Source organism: Pongo pygmaeus, chromosome 2 (assembly GCF_028885625.2).
Source record: "Pongo pygmaeus isolate AG05252 chromosome 2, NHGRI_mPonPyg2-v2.0_pri, whole genome shotgun sequence".
NCBI lineage: Eukaryota > Metazoa > Chordata > Mammalia > Primates > Hominidae > Pongo > Pongo pygmaeus.
In genome coordinates this window covers 121990961-122010600 of record NC_085930.1, presented here as the reverse complement: position 1 = coordinate 122010600, position 19640 = coordinate 121990961, and the positions used below count along the sequence as shown (strand labels likewise).

Here is a 19640-nt window from a genome sequence, read left to right as displayed (position 1 = left end):
CTCCAAGATTGGAGTGGGCACTGGGAGAGGAGAGAGGCCAGACAGCAGGAGCAGACATCCTCAAGCCAGTAGGGGTACAGGGGAGGCCTTTCCTGGGCCCCCAAGGATGCAGGCTGCACCAGGGAGCTCCCACCCCATCAACTCAGAAAGGGCAGGGTTCCTGCTTGTCCCCGGCTCCTGCCTGCTGCATGGAGCAGGAGGCCCAGGGTCTGCAGCTGTGGGTCAGGCAGCTGCAGCTGCACCCGCACCCCCACCCACACCCAGCAGGGCAAATCCTGCCTGCTCCCAGCCCCATCTAAGAGCACAGGGAGGCTTGGATCCACAGCCGCAGTTTGGGCAGCTGTGGCCCCGCCAAGGAGGGCAGGCTCCTGCCTGCTCGATAGAGCAGGAGGCCTGGGTCTGGACTGCGGTTTGGGCGACTGAAGTGGCACCCGGGGAGCTCCCACTCCACCTCAGAAGCAGCGGGTCTCCCACCAGCTCCATGGAGTGTGCAGCCTCAGTCAAGCCTCCCTGCTACAGCCACTGCCATCAACGCCTGTAATCCCAACACTTTGGGAGGCCAAGGCAGGCAGATTGCTTGAGCTTAGGGGATTGAGACGAGCCCGGGCAACCTTGCAAAACCATGTCTCTACAAAAAATATAAAAATTAGCTGGGCATGGTGGTCACACGCCTGTGATCCCAGATACTTGAGAGGCTGAGGTAGGAGGATGGCTTGAGCCCGGGAGGTGGAAGCAGCAGTGAGCCAGGATCGTGCCACTGCACTCCAGCCTGAGCGACACAGGGAGACCTTGTCTCAAAAAACAAACAAAAAAAAACACCCTCACATGTTTCTGTGAGGGTGCTTTTTAGATGAGCTTAGTATTTACATTGGGTGGCCTCTGAATAAAGCAGATTGCCCTCTGTAATGTGGGTGGGCCGCTCCAGTCCATTGAAGGCCTCAATGGAACAAAAGACTGACCTCCTCTTGAGCAAGAAGCAATTGTGCTGGCAGTCATCTTCACACCTGAACTGCGATATCGGCTCTTCCCTCATCTCCGGCCTGATGGCCCACCCTGCAGATTTTGAAGTTGCCAGCCTCCCAAATTCCATGAACCAATTCCTTAAAATAAACTTCTCTCTCTGTGTGCACACGTGCGTATGTATATGTATACATGCACACGCACATACACATCCTATTGGTTCCATCTCTCTGAAGAACCCTGACTAGCACAGAACCATAGCAGTTCTCAGGGCCTCCTCTCACCCAGGAGCCCAACAGTCTGCGACTTAGCTGCTTACCCTCTAACTGCTGGCAGCAATCAATTTCTCCACTAACTGCTTCTCCAGCTCTTGGCCTCTGCTCGCTGTTTTGTTCAGTCTCTACTTGCTCCCCACTCCTACTCCAAAAGGGGCCAATGGCCTCATTCTAACCCAGTGGCCCTCCTGAGTGGACTTCCCACTGGAGACCATCTCAAAGTCCAAAGGGCTTCAAGGACAAGGCAGTGACAGCTGGTCTCATCACCTTTGGTCAGGTTAGAGGAATCACAAGGTACAAAACTCACTGAACTGGTCATTACTGGCCTCCCCCCACTCCACCACCACCCCTACCGCTTTCTTTAAAAATCACTAGTGAGTAGGGTAGGAGGTGTTCAGAGACTTCTGAGACACTGCCGTGTTACTGGCAGGCACTTTCAGGCAAAATACAGACTCCCACATTCTACCAAGAGCACAGTTGCTAAGATTGCCACTTTCAGGGAAGGACAGATAGGACACATCTACTTAGGGTGTGGGACAAGGAGAATGGCTCCTCACCTTCACACAAACCTTTGTTAGAGCTAGGGATGCAGCTCCCACATTAAGGGGTGGGATGGACAGGAGAACTTTTTCAGAGGCTCCCCCGTTGATACCCGCCTCTCCCATTCTGGCCTACCCAGGCTGACAAACTAGAAGGGTGACGATGGCAGCTTTGAGGTTCTCCCCTCTCTGAGACCTCAGTTTGACGTGTCTGGGAATCTCTGATCATTTTCCTGAGCACCTACTTTGTGCTACACTCTGCTGGGCACTTTTACTTCTATCATTCATCAAGGTAAGAAGTTGTGATATTTCCACTTTACATACGAGAGATGTAATGTGACTTGCCCAAGGACTGGAACTGAGGTTGCTGCTCTTTCTACTGAAAAGTGCTGTGTTCTGGTGACTCATCCAAGTGAATAAATTCATCAAGTCCTCATTGGGGTACTGCACACGCCAGGGGCCACGTAGGAGTGAGGCATACAGAAATCAAGAGTCTCAGCCATACTTCCAGGAGGGCGGGACAGCCATGGTCTTGGCAGCCACTGTCGCCCCAGCTCCCTGCACAAGAATTGGCACTTGGTATGATAGTTGGCGGTCAAATTCCCTGGGCCAGAATCAACCACTTCACACACATGTGACTTCTCATGATGGTCTTTTTTGCTGTATCAATTTGGTGAAGCTACAGTTCCCAGTTTCTGAGAGGTATTTTGTAGATGTGGATGAAGTTCATTATTAGTTGTCTTTAAGTAAGAGAGATTACAGAGATCATCTGGATGGGATAGATTCAGCAGAAAGGTCTAAAGAGCAGAGCCAAGGCTACCTTAAGGAAGAAATTCCACCTGTAGATGGCCACTTCTGTGTCTGCTCCATGGATCCTGAACCTGCCTGAACAGCCCCCACAATCATATAAGCCAACTCCCCCTAATAAATCTCTTAATGTAGATCTCCTATGGTTCTGTTTCTCTGGGTGAACCCTAGCTAGTACACCTCTCTTTGCCTTAACCTCTTTATGCCTCAGTTTCTTGTCTTAATATAGGGAAAATAATAGTATCTACCTCACAGAGTTGACTTGAGGATAGCACAAGTAAAGCATTGAGCCCAGGTACCTGGTAAGATCCTAACAAGTATGAAATATTATTATTCATGTAGTAATAGCTATTATTATTATTAATAAAGTCATGCCCTTAAGAAAGAAGGTTATGGACTAATGGGGACATTAAAGAAAATAATAATTACACCTGGGCGTGGTGGCTCACGCCTATAATCCCAGTGCTTTGGGAGGCTGAGGCGGGTGGATCATGAGGTCAGGAGTTCAAGATCAGCCTGGCCAATATGGTGAAACCCCGTTTCTACTAAAAATACAAAAATTAGCCGGGCGTGGTGACGCGTGCCTGTGGTCCCAGCTACTTGGGAGGCTGAAGCAGAAGAATCGCTTAAACCCGGGAGGCAAAGGTTGCAGTGAGCCGAGATCACGCCACTGCACTCCAGCCTGGGAGACAGAGCAAGACTCCATCTCGGGAGAAAAAAAAAAAATTTTCAACATAAAGAAATATTTGCTAAAAATATAGATAGGTATAAAGTATACCAGGCACTAGGAAAAGAAGTACCTAAGTGTGCCCAGGACACAGTGAGAAGCCGCTGTAAGTGTACAATGCAGTTGGCCCAAGATCCCCCTTGCTTCTGCTTTGGGACTTTAACTCCTAAGGAGATGGTGCAAGGTGAGAAACTCCTTCCTCTCAGAGGCTTTTTAAACCTAATCTATAGAGAAGTATTTCCCAGTGGTTACAATCCTTTTAATGGGAAATCACTCATTTACTCAAATTTTTACTGAGCATCTTTCAAGTGCTAGGTGCTGTGCTAAGGGCTTGGGAACGAACAGTTTAAACCAAAAACACCTTTAGATGGAGGAAGACAAGGGGTCAGACAATAAACAGGTAAACAAATACCTAATTTCCAAGTGTAACACGTCAATGAACAAAAAGAGCCTGGTGAGAGAATAAACTGAGAGTTTATTCTCCTACCTCCCCCACCCCACCCAGCCATGCCTTGCTCCCAGCAGGTTGAGACCACAACAGAGCATTCTCCTGCCAGGGCAGCAGTTGGACAATGAGTTGAGGATTGGTGGGGGACATATCTCGGTGTTGGGCTTTTGTTGTTGTTCACCTGAGATGCCGTTGGTGGACAACCAAATCCAATGACTCTCAAACTGTGTTCTCAAAGGATCCCATGGTGTTCCACAGACCACACAAATGTTTGTTTCAAAGTTCACAGATGCAGAGGCTGATAAGGGATTGTAGGGGTGCTCATAAATTCTCATTCTCACTATTCCAGCCAACCTGCTTCACTATCAACAAATGCTCCTTTTACCTTCTAAAGTAAATCTGCTCTCATAAAACACCAACTTCACCTGCTCTTACACAGTAAGTATCTAATATTTTTACTCACAAACAACCCACTCTATTGCTTTAAAAACATTTGGAAATGGCTGCTATTAACTAATTCCACATTAACATTTTTTGAAAACTGAAGTTTGAAACTGACTTATTTTCAGAGACAGCAAATTGCTACTAAAAATACATTTTATGGTTACTTGTCATCATCTATCCAAAAAGTACACAGGAAAATTAATTAAGGACCTTTTAAAAACTAATCACTCTGTTCACACAAAGGGTAAATTCACTTTATACCCTAAATGTGGTTTCCCTGGTGATGGGATCATCTGTATTCAATCCTGCCAGTACAGATCACTACCTTAAAATTGATCAGCTAATAAAATTTGTTAGGGTGACAGTTTACAGTTACTACTTCCATAACAAAGGCTGTACATGAATTTCTAACCAGGTATTTACTGCATCCACATGAACCAAGATCACACCAAATCATCCTGAAAGGAGAGAATACTGAGTTAATATCCATTTATAAAGATGGGAACTTCATTAAAGGGTCTTCCCTACGTGTGTAGTAAGTAAATATAACATTGCAATTACACGAAGAAACATATAAATTCACATAGGTGAGATGACATAAACACACATCTCCCTCCACATATCAGACTCTGTAAAAGGTTTATTTAAAATCATATTAAATTACACAGCCTCAACCCAGTTAATCTATCCAAGTAAACCAGTGCAGCAAACAGCTTTCCTCTTTGTCAGGAGAGTGTGTGCCTGGAATCAAAAGTCAACAACGAAAAATGTTTCAAAGAAGGATAATTCCTACTTGTTTATAAATTTTCACTGGATGCTTAACTAAATCTATATTTGTGCTTCACGCACACCCAATATTCAACAGCACCACCTTTTCCCTCATCATGCTACGAATCCAAAGCCTCCCTACTGAATTAAGTGTTGTTTTTTAAGTCTCAAATGTCACAACTGAAAAAAAAGTATTCAGTATAAACATGTATTAGGGTTGTATCAGAAAATATCTAGCAAGGAAGAATTTTATTAAAATCACATTGTACTTGTACCAATTGAACTTGTGTCTATTTAAGAAAGTGTGAGCCACGTTAAAAACTATTGTAATAACTAGACATAGAAAAGTTAAAGGCCAGGTGCAGTGGCTCACCCCGTAATCCCAGCACTTCGGGAGGCCAAAGCAGGAGAATCACTTGAGGCCAGGAGTTCAACACCAGCCTGCACAACATAGCAAGACCCCATATTTACAAAAAACTTTTAAAAAAATTAGCCAGGTATAGTGGCATGTGCCTATACTCCTAGCTACTCAAGAGTCTAAGGCAGGAGGATTGCTTAAGCCCAGGAGTTGGAGGTTGCAATGAGTCATGACTGATCTGCTATACTCCAGCCTGCAACAGAGTGAGATCCCCAACTCTAAAAAAAAAAAGTTAAAATAGAAAAAAATATACGATACAATAAATACCACACATTTCAATCATCATATGCTTAAATAACTAAGGGGATCAAATTAATTTTTAAAAATATACTAGATTTCATTTATAAAACAATTCAAGTGGCACATTAATAGGCTTACACTATCATCACTTTTCCCCATGGTCACATAGTCATCTAGATGTACACTCACCAAATGGTATCAGTCAGAGAACATTAAATGAGTACCTGACAACCCTCAACCAATTGCCAGGTCTCCTCTCTCACATACAATCCACATAGTTACCTAAGCAACCATTGAATACCTCCGTATGCCATTTTAAAAGAGCCCTAACAGCTAAAGAATGAGTCCTTAATTCAATTTGTTCATCAGTATGCCTAGTGATTGTGCCAGGGCTGAAAGATGCAAAGATGAATAAGATGTGACCTTTCACATAGATATCTGTGGTCTGGCACATAGAAGGTGCTCAATTAATACCTGCAGAATGAAGGTAGGAGTGGGTGAGTAAAAGCAAGCTCACAGTCTAGGGCAGTGCTATCCAAGAGAAATATAAGCCAAGCCACAAATGTGAGACACATACATAACTTTACGTTTTCTAGTAGGCGAATTTAAAAGGTAGAAAGACCTCCTCCCAACCTGTGCACAGCCCAGGCAGGGGACAATAAATAATAAAAAAGGTAAAAAGAAATAGGTAGAATAAATTCTAAAATATTTTATTTAACTGAATGGATATAAAATATTATTATTTCCTTAGTATATAAGTATTAAAAATTATGCCTATTTTACCTTGTTTTGTACAGTCTTTGGAATCTAGAGTGCGTTTTATATTACAGCACATCTCCATTCATACTGTGTACATTTCAAAACTCATTTTGACTAGCCCCTTTTTAATTTAATTTGTATGTGTGTGTGTGTGTGTGTGTGTGTGTGAGTGTGTGTGTGAAATGGGGTTTGGCTCTATCACCCAGGCTGCAGTGCAGTGGCATGATCTTGGCTCAGTGCAGCCTCCACTGCCCAGGCTCAAAGGATTCTCCCACCTCAGCCTCCCAAGTAGCTGGGACCACGGGTGCATGCCACCACACCCAGCTACTTTTTTGCATTTTTGGTAGAGATGGGGTTTCGTTAAGACAATGATTGCCCAGGCTTGTCTTAAACTCCTGAGCTCAGGTGATCCTCTCATCTCGGCCTCCCAAAAGTGCTGGAATTATAGGCATGAGCCACCACGCCCTGCCCCTTTTTTTAATTCTATAAAGACACCATGGTCAATGAAAGCAGTTGGGCCTGAAGAAACAGGAAGTGATGACAGCTTGAACATACGGAAGGGATAAATGGATGCAGGAAGAGCTCATGGGACCACCTTGACAGTTGCTGTAGGTGCAGGTTGGCCAATGTGAGATCTAGTACTGCCATCAATTGTCTTTGCAACTTAATCTAAATTGTGCTTAAGTGCCTTGACATGAGTCTCTATTGTTACAGTGTTCTGTTGAGTCGTGGTTAGAGCATCATAAACAGTCTCTGATCCAAAAAATGGTCCAAATCGTTCTTCAACACACTGAAGGATCACTTCCTGCTGACGGATGGTTGCTACAAGAGCACTGGAAACGATCGCAAGGTCTGATATGTACGGTTTGATATCATCAAGGGCAAGATCAGATCTCAAGTTGATGCCTTGGACTAGGTTCTCCATCGAAAGACCTGCCATCTTTGTTGGTCTGGACGCAGAGTGAGTGATCATACATCTGTGCTCTGGCCATTGTCCACCAAAGCCTTCACATCACTCATCAATCAGTGCTTTCTCTTGCTTTGGAAGTGCCATCTGTCTGCGCTTCTCCTCCTTGGCTGTTTCTGGGTTCTTCCTTGTTTACCCGCGGATATCTTGCAGTGGCGGGCATATCATCCCATCTCACTTGATAAAACCTCCTGCATCACCATTGTAGATCTTAAGCCTTCTGGTACGCTCAACTGTTTCCTAGTGGAGCCAAGATATGAATGTTTCCATATCAAGTAAAGATATGGAACATTTCTGTTTTGGCAGAAAGTTCTGTTGAGCAGTGGGCCTCCCAACAGAGGAGGTCCTAAGTCCTCAGTAAGGACAAGAAGGGGCACTGAGGGTTGGGGGATGGAGGAGCGCACACCGCAGGAAGCTGGGCTTGTGGGCCACCCAGGAGAGGTTGACCTTTATCCTATGGACAGTGGGGAATCAAAAAGGTTTGGGGTTTTGTTTGTTTTAATAGCAGAAAGGTGACATGATAAAATGTTCCCCTTTAGGAAGGTGGTTTTCTGGAGATAGAGCAAGGCATGAACTCAAAGAGTGATTGACAATGGCAGTGGAGGAGACAGATTGGAAACACAGATGCACAGGCCAGAATCAATTCACAAGGAAGTCTCTTCCAGTCCAAGAATTTTTTTTTTTTTTTTTTTGAGAAAAAGTCTTGCACAGTCGCCTAGGGTGGAGTGCAGTGGGGCAATCATTGCTCATTGCAACTTCAAACACCTGGGCTCAAGCAATCCTCCCACTTCAGCCTCCTGAGTGGTTGGCACTACACGCATGAGCCACCATACCTAGCAAATCTGTAAAATTTTTGTTGAAATGGAGTCTGTGTTGCCAGGGCTGGTCTTGAACTCCTGGACTCAAGCAATCCTCCCATCTCACCTCCCAAAGTGCTGGGATTACAGGTGTGATTCACTGCACCCAGCCCCATAAGACTTCTTATTCAATGCAATAAATGACTCTTCATTCTGAGATTATATTCCTTTTGGGTCATTGAGATGTTTTTATGAGATAGTGGAAACCAGAGATTATGACTACTTTCAAAATGTCCTTTCTGGGTAAATTTTAAAATAGCAATACTATGTTACTCCCAAAATTCTATTTCTAAAACTTCGTTTGCAAGTAAAATCCAAAATTCTGGGAACCACTGTTTTAAACAACTTCTGGAGCTTATTAAGATGACTATAGGGTCCAATGTATATATATAATTCTATATAATTATTTTCCTACTCATTTTATGTATACATGTCCATGTGGTAATAATACTGACATGACTCTTATCTTAAATTACTATATAGTAATTTAGAATCTAAAATGTATTATTGTTTAGTCATTCCCTTAATGTCTTGTATTGAATCTATGCCTTTATTAGTATGAATAGCTTTATCCAAATTAATTTTCTTCCTCCTAGCCCCAGTTCCACAAATTGTTTCCTCAGGTATGATTCCTAGCAGGAAATTTATGGGTCACTGGCAATGCAGTTTGGTTTATGTTTCATTCTTATTATACATCACCAGATTGTAGCAAAAAGACAATCTGCAGCACAGTCAACATTTCTTAATACCCCACCAATAGTGGGCTAGAATTAATTCTGACAATTTCACAAACAGTTGCCTTAATTTTCATTTCTTGAATTGCTAGAGAGAATATGTCTGTTCCTCACGATGATATTGTCTCTGAAATTCCCTATACTCATCTCTCCTAACCACTTCCTGAGAGGATGCTGGGTTCCGACCTTTGGTATCTCAATTCTTTATATTTTGGATAACCATTTAATCTTTCAAACTGTCCCATTATTTTCACCAATGCTGTTGCATTCCATTTACTATTTATTCTATTGCCTTTGGCTGGGCTATTTCTCTTTTATTCTCCTGATATTCAGGCACATCTGTCTTGTGTATGATGATTTTCTCCATTGCTTCTGTGGTCATAAGTTTATCTTCCCTGAACAGCTGGGTTAAAAATCCTATTCCATTTTCTTCTAGTTATTTTATAGATAAATACGGTGGAACCTTAAAGCAGTAGCCTTTATGCTCTGAATTTAATAACTGCAGAACTTTCTAGTATGAGTGCAATTTGCTTAGATAGTTCCCAAGGTGGACCTGGCCACATCACAAAATGACAAATTCCACAGAACAGCTACTCATCTCCCAACAGGAGTGAAGGTGGACATGGTGTCTGAGGACTGAAACTTTAAACTCTTCCTAAAGGGGCTCGGCACCCTAAAATTCTCTCCATTACCGGGGTTGGCACTTATATGGCAACAATCTTACTTAAATTTTGAGTAATAAAGGTTATCAATACACAAAAAGCAAGAACCTGAAGAAATATAGTGTCACCCAAGAGTACAAAAACCAAACCAAATGGCTATAGAGGCATTTCATCTACTTTTTCTTTTTTCTTTTTGAGATGGGGTCTTGCTATGTTGCCCAGGCTGGTTTTGAACTCCTGGCCTCAAGCAACCCTCTCACCTCAGCTTCCCAAGTAGCTGGAATTACAGGTGCATGCCACCGGACCTGGCTTCACCTAATTATTTTTCATATCATGAAACTCTATGGAAAATTTCAATAGCTTTCCCCAATAGACAGACAACAGAGAAAAAACAATATGATAAAGGGAAAAAAAAAAAAAAAGCACACATGTATTCATTTACAAAATTTAGATCCCACTGGCCGGGCGCAATGGCTCACGCCTGTAATCCCAGCACTTTGGGAGGCTGAGGCGGGCAGATCACGAGGTCAGGAGATCAAGACCAGCCTGGCTAACACGGTGAAACCCTATCTCTACTAAAAATAAAAAAATTAGCCAGGCGTGGTGGTGGGCGCCTGTAGTCCAGCTACTCAGGAGGCTGAGGCAGGAGAATGGTATGAACCCAGGAGGCGGAGCTTGCACTGAGCCGAGATCAAGCCACTGCACTCCAGCCTGGGCAACAGAGTGAGACTCTGTCTCAAAACAAAAAAAAAAAAATTTTTTTAGATTGCTCTGTATAGATTTTTACGAATCTACATCTGTAATACACAGGGAAAAAAACCCAAAAGTAAATTCACTGAAAGGTTAACAGTGGTTATCTGTAGGGAGGTAGAATTATAGGTAATTTTAATTTTCTTTATACATTTTTTGCAATATAAACTTGCATTATAGACTTTATATAAATAAACTTCTTCATACACCCATACACAAAAGCCATACTTCTATCCTTTTAAAAATTTGAATTCTTTTTAAATGAAGGTAGAAAAGATTCTGTTGAATCAAATGTTACTAATTAATCATGCTAAAGTACCTCAACTTTTATTTAGGTCACTGCTCACTACACACAAGTCCTACATTTTTTTTCTTACATACAGGCTTCCTGTCATTTATAACAGTAAGTCTACAGAGATTCATTATAATACAATAAAGAAAATTATCAAAATACCATAAACTTTCAACTGCCTTTGTTCAAGGTTACAGTCTCAAATGACTTATAATCTAATCTGCAATGAGGTCTACATAAAAGTGAAATGATGGCATCACAGTTAAGTGTTGTGTCATTTTATCACTACTAGTTAATGTAATGGTATTTATCTAACAGGAACTTTTTATAAAACTTAACGATTCTTTAAAATACTCCAGCAGGAAAAATAAAGTGGTGGGGGAAATAAAAACAGATAAGAACAATGGAAAGTTGGAATTGTTAAAGTAAGGTGATGGATATAGGGTTGCATTACTATTCTATTTTGCATATATTTGAAAATTTTCCATTATACGATGTTTTGAAAAGGTGCTAAGAAAAATGAAAAGAAATATAAACCTGTGCACAATCATTCTTCATATCAACTAACGTAACACAATTAAGCTAATAGTCACTTTTTCTTTTTCTTTTTTCTGAGACACAGTCTCGCTCTGCTGCCCAGGCTGGAGGGCAGTGGGGCTATCCCGGCTCACTGCAGCCTCCCACTCCTAGGTTCAAGCGATTTTCCTGCCTTAGCCTCCTAAGTAGCTAGGACTACAGTCACGCCCCACCATGCCCAGCTAATTTTTGTGTTATTAGTAGAGATGGAGTTTCACCATGTTGGCCAGGCTGGTCTCAAACTCCTGACCTCAAGTGATCCACCCACCTTGGCCTCCCAAAGTGCTGGGATTACAGGCAAGGGCCACCAGGCCCGGCCCAGTTTTTCCTTTTTAACACATCAGGGTGACTATTTCAAAGTAAGCATTCTACCAGAAAATTCCAATAGAATTCTGACTCTCTACTTTTTCTTTATTAGGCAAGACAGAGTATATACATGTAAAATCTTTCAAGAAAAAAAATTGTCTTTCATATGCATCTACAGATTTGATTCAGATTTCAGACTGTCCTTCCTGGGCCAGATTCAGAACCAAGATAGTCAGCTAACAGAGCACTACCTGGCTTGTGACATTTAAAAACTAAAGCCAGATGCATGCTAACTCAAACAGCGGCAAGACCCTAGTCTAGGAGTCTCATTCTGTGTGACACGGAGGAAGAGCCCTGCCACTTTCTCTAAGAGGAAAGCAAACTGGTCTGTACCCAAGTAAGCTGCAGAGCAAAAAACCTCAGCACTCAAAAGAAGTAGGCAACCAAAACCACCATCATTTATTTGAGAGTCTGCTCTCTATAACAGCTGCAGAGGATGCCAGGGATACTAAGGATCTGGGATCCCCAAACTGATGACTTCTCAGTGCATCAAAAGCAAAATTTAAACGTAACCTCACCTCACTTTTATAAAGCACAATTAAAGAGTTTTCATTGTCACAAATGATCCTCCTATTTCCCCAGAGAAGGTTGGCAAAGCCTGTTTTATTTCCATTTTACAGGTGTAGAAACTGAGGTTCGGGGCTGTCAGAAGACTTGCTCTTGAACAAGTCTTCTGACTTCAAGGACAGTATTCTTTTCACTACCCAACACTCCCCTTGGAGTGTGTCTATGAAGGGAAGGAGGAGAGGAGAGAAAGAAAGTGAAGCAGGGCAGAAAACAGGGGGAATCTGCGTTATGTCTAGCACTTCCTGAGTTTCAAAACACTCAAAGTTATTTTCTTATTATCCATGAGGTTTGGCCTAGTCTTTGCTACGAGCATGGATTTAACTGTACTTCCATTTACATCCATACTTTTGTAGGCTTGCTTTCTGCTTTGTGAGTTCTGAGAGAAGTCTCCTAACAATTCACTTAACCTAAGAAATAGGAACAATTTACTTTTTTTAAATGAGGAGGGACAGTCATAGCCATGTGGCTGGGAGGTTTGCTGCTGGTCCTCTCCATAAATCAAGACGGCGCAAAGGAAGAGGAGTCGGCAGAGCGACTGTCACAGCCCCCAACTCCCCGGGGCTGCTTAACCTAGTAGGAGAGCAAAGCCTACCTCTCTGACTTCGTGAAGCTGGCCGGAATACTGACTCTTGGCTCTTCGGGCGGCTGCAGGCGACTTGTGATGCGTGATTGTGACAACACCGGGGGCCCCCACACTGAGGTGTCTCTGGCTACAGGGAGACGCAGAATTGGGTGTTCCATGTGGGAGCAAAGTGAGACTTCGGCTTCGGGAGCTTGGAGCACTCTAGAATAAGCAACAGGTGTCAAAACTCAACAACTGACCTGCAGAACACAACTAAGTGTTGGCTTCTATTCATTTTGGACCTCTTCATCTTTCCCCTTCCTCTCTTTAGGGAGCTGAAGGTATGAAGGAGGTATAACAACACTGCATGCCCAAATCCCACAGATACTCACTGAACTGCCCTTCCTTAGCTGTCCTTCTGGTTTCATCTCCAGTTGTGCTTCCTGTCCCACGCTATGGCCATGAACAGCTATTCAAAATCCTGCCCCCCACCCTCCCTGACCCGCACACCATGGATGCTCATGGAGCTCTGCCTCTCTACCTATTATTTCCTCTTCCTAGAATGCCCTTCCTCTGTGGCTGGTCAGCCTCTGCTGAACCTTCAAACTCAGCATGGTGTTCTCTGCTCTGTGAAGCATCTCCCTGGCTTTCTCGGCCTCTCTGCTCCTCTTATTCCACTGCATCAAGATTATATTGATTATCCAGTTACTTTCTTAAGAGATGCTTTCATGCTTATCTTTATATCCCCAAGGTCTGGCATATCACAATTGTTTAATTTATTAAGTGCTTAATAACATCAGCTATATGCATGAACTAAGCTGTCCACCAATTATTCCTCATTTGTTAGTCCAGTGTTTACATTTCATCCTGTGGTAATATATAATCCAAATTACAATCTAGTTTATGATAAAGACGGCATCTCAACTTAGTGGAGATGAATTTTTCAGTAAATGTTGGGATAACTGGGAAGCCATCTGAATAACAAAGCTGGATTCATCTCTCAGATCATAGACCTCGAATGGATCAAAGATTTAAGAAAAACAAACAGTACCAGAAGAAAACACGTAACCATGGGGCAGGAAAGGCCTAACACTTTGAAATCCAAAAGCTATACCAGAAAAGCTTAGCTGGGTGCGGTGGCTCACGTCTATAATCCCAGCACTTTGGGAGGCCAAGGCGGGCGGATCACCTGAGGTCAGGAGTTCGAGACCAGCCTGACCAACATGGAGAAACCCCGTCTCTACTAAAAACACAAAATTAGCCAGGCATGGTGGCACATGCCTGTAATCTCAGCTACTCAGGAGGCTGAGACAGGAGAATCACTTGAACCCAGGAGGCAGAGGTTGCGGTGAGCCGAGATCACGCCATTGCACTCCAGCCTGGGCAACAAGAGCGAAACTCCATCTCAAAAAAAGAAAAAAGAAAAAGAAAACAAAAAAGAAAAAGCTTGATAAATTTGATCAACTAAAAACTGGAAATTTCTGCAAAGGAAACAAACAGACCAACAAAATACCCCACTATGACCACCAACAAAGCCAAACTATAAACTAGGAAAAATGTAGAGCTGGAAATAATTATGAAAATGGGCCAAGGTATGAAGACAGCTTACAAAAAAAGAAATATAAATGGCTTTTAACACACAGGAAAATATGTTCAACTGTATTCAGAAGATAAATGTAAATTCAAACTACCTTAGATAATCATCTTTCACTCATCAGATTGGCAAAAATTCAAAAGTCTGAATACACAATCTGTCAACAGGGCCACAGAGAAACGAGTTTGTGGAAGTAAAAAAGGTGGCAAAACCCTGAGAACAGCAATCGGCAGACCCATCACAGATACAAACACATCTCCCCCTGGCTCCAGCAATCCCCTGTCTGGGAATGTATCCTCCAGACATACCTGCAGCTGGGTGAAATGCTGTATGTCCCTGTTAGTCACCGCAGCACTATGATGGCAAAGGACAGAAAACAACCCAAATGTCTGTCAGCATGCGACAGGTTAAATAAATTATGGTACATCTATGCAATGGAATACTACCAAGCTGTAAGAGAATAATGAGAGAGGTCTCTATGAATTGATCTGGAAATATCTCTCAGCTATACAGTTAAGTGAAGGAAGGCACATAATTGTTCTATAGTATGCAAAATATAGCTTTTCCAACATGAGGTAAATAGGTATTTTTGTTATTTAACTTGTTGAAAATTATTTGTTTAAAACAAATATACTGTGGAAGGATACATATAAAACTATAAAGTGGCTGCTTATTTGTGGAGAAGCAGGGAATGAGAGGATAGAAACAGAGAAGAGGGGAGATTTTTTCACTGTATACTTTTTATATTCTTTCACTTTGAACTATACGTATGTATTCCCTATTGAAAACATTTTAATTCTGCATAAAATTTACATTCTAATTGTTCCTATACTTCATCTCAGCTTGAGAAAAGGCAAGTTAGATAATGTGGAAATCATCTAGTTCCTACAGTTCAAACATTTACTGAATACCTACTATGTGCCTAGGAAAATATCTACTGTGTAGATATTTTCAGGAAGAAAACAAAATGTATGAGACAGTTTTTCACCATAGATACCTATAATATTGCTGGGGATGTAAGATGCACATATACAGAGACAGACGGAGGGAAACATACACAGATGCACACTTACAAGATGGTGCATAACAGGGGCTAATTTGGCAATACAGCCAGAAAATGTCAAAGAAGTGAGCTCATCTCATCACGGCAGGATGTTCCAAGGGTGATGGGCCTGAAGCCCGAGTAGGCTTTGGGAAGCTAGACAGGCAAGGCAGCACACTACATAGCAACCCAACAGTGTGGACACTCTAGGTAGTCTTAGCCTCAGGCCTCGGCTAACAGGCACAGCTCTAAAAACTGTTAAATGTTCACAATCCGTCATTTTACAGATCACCAGGGGATGGAGGAGTGGGGCGAGAGCCAGGGTAGAAATCAGAGTTTGGGTTTACCTTGAAATACCACAGATTGTAAAGATTCTCTGGATTTGACTTGGACATAATGAATTGGAATGCAAATAAATATAGGAAATAACCATATAATAATCACCTACTTTCAGCTTCAATCTTTTCACTTGGAGAGTAGAGGGAGAAAGAGGATATTTCTTTAATAACAGTAAATTTGCCTAAGTATTAAGAGTCCACTGAAATATATTTTGACTGTCAGCGAGGCTTATTCCAGTCCAGGAAAAGGCAGATTTTTCCCTGGGCTTTGAAGCCAGACAGATAAGTTTCATTCTTCATACACACACCTCTATCCCCACTCCTCCCCTACCAAACCCCTGCTCTTGCCATGTGATCTGGGGTGAGTTATTTAAGCTTTCTCATTAAGCATCAATTTCCTAATCTTTAAAAAGAGAAATAATAATATTGACCCTTAAAAGTCACTATGAAGTTTAAGTTAGATTATGCATATAAAATACTTAGCACAGTGCCTGACATGCAGAAGCTGCATGGACAAAGTTTGTTTCTTAATATCACTGAAAACTTGAACAATGAAAACCTTATGGATTTTTAAAATGTTAAGAAGTTGCTTAGCACAAAATCATACGCAGTCACTGAGTCACTGACCTTCTTATTTTCTACAAGGTCAGACGGTCAGAAGCCCAAAACATAATTAAATACTCACAGGGTCAGCCATTAAATATCAAGATTGTAGGGAACACACACACACACACACACACACACACACACACACACTCTTCTAATTCTGAGTAGAAATGAGGACTCATCAGAAATCAGAGAGGAAGACAGCTCTGGCAATAGACACCTTTGCCTGTAGCAGTATCACCATGAATGGCAATAAATCAAGAAATTCACCCAAGAGCAAAATTATTCCACGGTGTATGTCTAAAACCATGATCATAATTACTTAATGGCTGTCATTTGAATTTACAAGCAGTAAATTTGAGTCAAAAAACCTTTAATTTTCCATTAACTGGGGAGTCTCACAGTGTAATTCACATCCATGCCTTCTTTCAGGATAAACATGAGCAAAAAAGTCTTACCCTTGGTAAATCCCACAGGTAATCAGTCATTAAAAGAACAAGTGAGAAAAGGCAGCAAATTGAGCCACTATAAACGAGCAGGCTGTGTTTCCAAAAGGCAACCTGTCTACAATCTCCAGGTTTTGTTTCAAAATTATGCTTGCATGTCATAAAAGCCTATCTTCGCTATTAATTTAAAATATTAACAGAGTTTGAGAAACAACACGGCAGGTTTTTGTTCCAAATATTTACTTCAATGGGGGCAACTAGAAACACCAAGTGTGCCATCTGTGGAAAATTCAGAGTCGAGAGCAAGTTTCTTCATGCTTTGCTTAGGAGAATCGTCCCTCACACAGCCATTGGTGTTCATCTGGCTACTCCTTATGTCCCCTCGCTTCATAAGCACCTGGCTGATGATGGGGGACAGCAAAAAAGAGTGTGGGAGCAGGTGAGACCAAGTGCTGATGCTCACAGCCTGTCCAGGCATCTGCACACAATCGCACAGGCCTCTTGGTCTTTCCCTACATTCTCATTGAATGATTTCTAAATTTCCCAAGTTGCAAAGAGAAGACAAAACACACATATGCTTTGAATCTACTGTCCAAAACTGCCATTTGGGAAAGGCATGCTTGGAAAAGGAGAGGAATCACTAGAAAGAATCTGTCCAATCAAGGTAATCGGGCAACAAGCCTGAGAGACAGAAGCCTAGTGTGAGAAAGCTTAGGGCAAGAAGCACTGGACCATCCACAGGTCCTGTACCCATCCAGTACTATGGACAGTGTGGGGAGTGATTAAGAGCACACCTTCTCAAGTCAACTGCCTGAGTTCAAATCTGGGCTCCAACACTTGCAAGCTGTGTAACCTAGAAAATGTAGGTATCTTCCATTCTAAAGTTTAATATTACCTACTTCATTGGGTTGTTGGAGAATGATATGAGAAAAGACACATAAAGCATATGTCATAAAGTATGCAATAAATACTATCATTAATAAATTAATAAAATGAGGTCTTCAAGCCTCAATATAGGGGAAAGGTTGTTAAGTGGTCCCTGAATGAACTATATGGCCATTTTGGTCCTTGGTATCTTAAATAGTCACAGTCTTAAGGCTTCCTTAACTTTAAAAGATAGTCAGCCTAATTACTAAAAAACCACTTGCTTCAGAGAAAAAAAATGCACTTAAAATATGATTTCACATTTTCAGAAACCCACCTGTTATAGAAAGCAAAGTTCCCTATAAATTAATCCAATCTACATGGGTTGCCAAAAAAAAATTAGTATTTAAACTAATGGAAACTTTCCCTTAATAATTGCAATAAAGTTCCAAATAGAAAAGATCAGCTGGTCCTAAAAACCATTTAAGACATGTATCAAAAGTTTCTAATTGCTGAGCTAGAATTAAAAGGAGGCAAGGGAGGAAAGGGGGTTTAAGATTTCAAATAGACATTTGACACAACCACTTCTACTGTAGAAAATTTTTCTGATGTGAAAAATTTCTGAGCGTCAACTAATTGTAACAACACTCAAATGACATTTACTTTGGAACATATTTTCCTCACTTCCTTGAATCCTTCATAGCAAGGAGGAAAAAAAGATACTATATTTCAGAAAAAAATAGCCCAAGGAAAACAGAAAAAAATCAAACAAGTCTGGTAATGTATTTTGAAAAACAAATTTAACCAACTAAACTCATTTGATTATATTTATTCTCTTCCTCTAAAAAAATTGTGCCATATCTAAATATGTGAAAGCTAAGGATAAAAATCCTTTTCCTCTAAAAGTAAATATACTTTAAAATCAACAAAAAGAAAAAGCGTAACAATTTTTAAAATAGTATATTGAGGGCCTTAAAATTAGCTGGAATTTTACTTTCCTGATAGTCAACCTCCGAATAAAATGTGAACTGCTTTTTAAATGAATCTATTCCAGTATTTTGCTTAATCGCTTCATATTGACCTCCTCATTTGCATTGCTTTTTGTTTTTTAGTGGTCTATTCTTTCAAGCTTAAACAGACCTAAAGTAGAAATAAGATTCTTAAAACTGGGAAATTCTCCGAGTTCATTTCCATGATTAGCTTTTCAAATTTGTTCCAGCTCTCTCTACTTTTCCAAATTCCTGTTTTCAGCCAGAAATACGAGTTTCAACATTAAGTAACCAGGCATAGAAAATTTCTTCCATTGCCATCTTCAAATCTTTAATATATCTTAAACATTTTTCACTAACTTTATACCAATACCCTCTCAAATGGCAATATAAATGCATGCAAATGTATGTGCAAATGAAAAATCGTGGTTCTTCCAGAGACGAAGTCTCTAGCCTGCTTCTAAACACACTGTCCTGAATCTATGAGTATGCACGCAAATGCTAGATTTCTGAAAAACTGTCACAAGCAAATGCATATATTTCATTTCCTGCAAATAGTGGGAAACAAAACTTGACATTTTTTGCGCTTTTTTTCCCCATCATTTTCAACTCCTCCCATCCACCAATCATCTAACCCCCCTCCTCCACCCCCCTGCCAATAAATCCTGCTGACTCTTCTTTAACAGTTAATTCAACTGCTCTAGAATCCCTAGCCAGTCTCCAGGGCAAACCTGAAGGTTCCAACTCAACTGAAAGCACTGTCCTTGGGCATTTGACCCCCTTATCACACACCACCCTTTTTTCTCCACTTCCCACAGATCCACCCAGAAGTGTCAAGTGTGATTTCAAAACCTTCCACCTTCTCCACTTTGCATCCTCTATCCACACCATTTGCTTGGGGCCTTGCAATTCCAAGTACCAAGACTCCTTTTGGATGCTTTATTTTGAAAACATGAAAAATTGTCTTTCTGCTGACAAAGCTCAATTCACTGCATTTCTCATGCTTTGGAACTATGCAATTTTAGAGCTAGATGGAATCTCAA

At 41.5% G+C, this 19640-nt stretch overlaps 1 protein-coding gene across 6 annotated transcripts in view; it reads right to left on the bottom strand.

Moving 5' to 3' along the window:
- Window positions 1-19640, bottom strand: part of OSBPL10 (oxysterol binding protein like 10) — a 318091-nt gene that overhangs the window by 157562 nt on the left and 140889 nt on the right. For 4 of the 6 annotated variants that reach the window (XM_054479482.2, XM_054479480.2, XM_054479485.2 and 1 more), the window contains exon 4: window positions 12749-12940. The exons of the other annotated variants lie outside the window; for them this stretch is intronic. In XM_054479482.2, the coding sequence (XP_054335457.1) occupies window positions 12749-12940 (192 nt within the window). The remainder of the gene's footprint in view (window positions 1-12748; window positions 12941-19640) is intronic. 6 annotated transcript variants of the gene reach the window in all.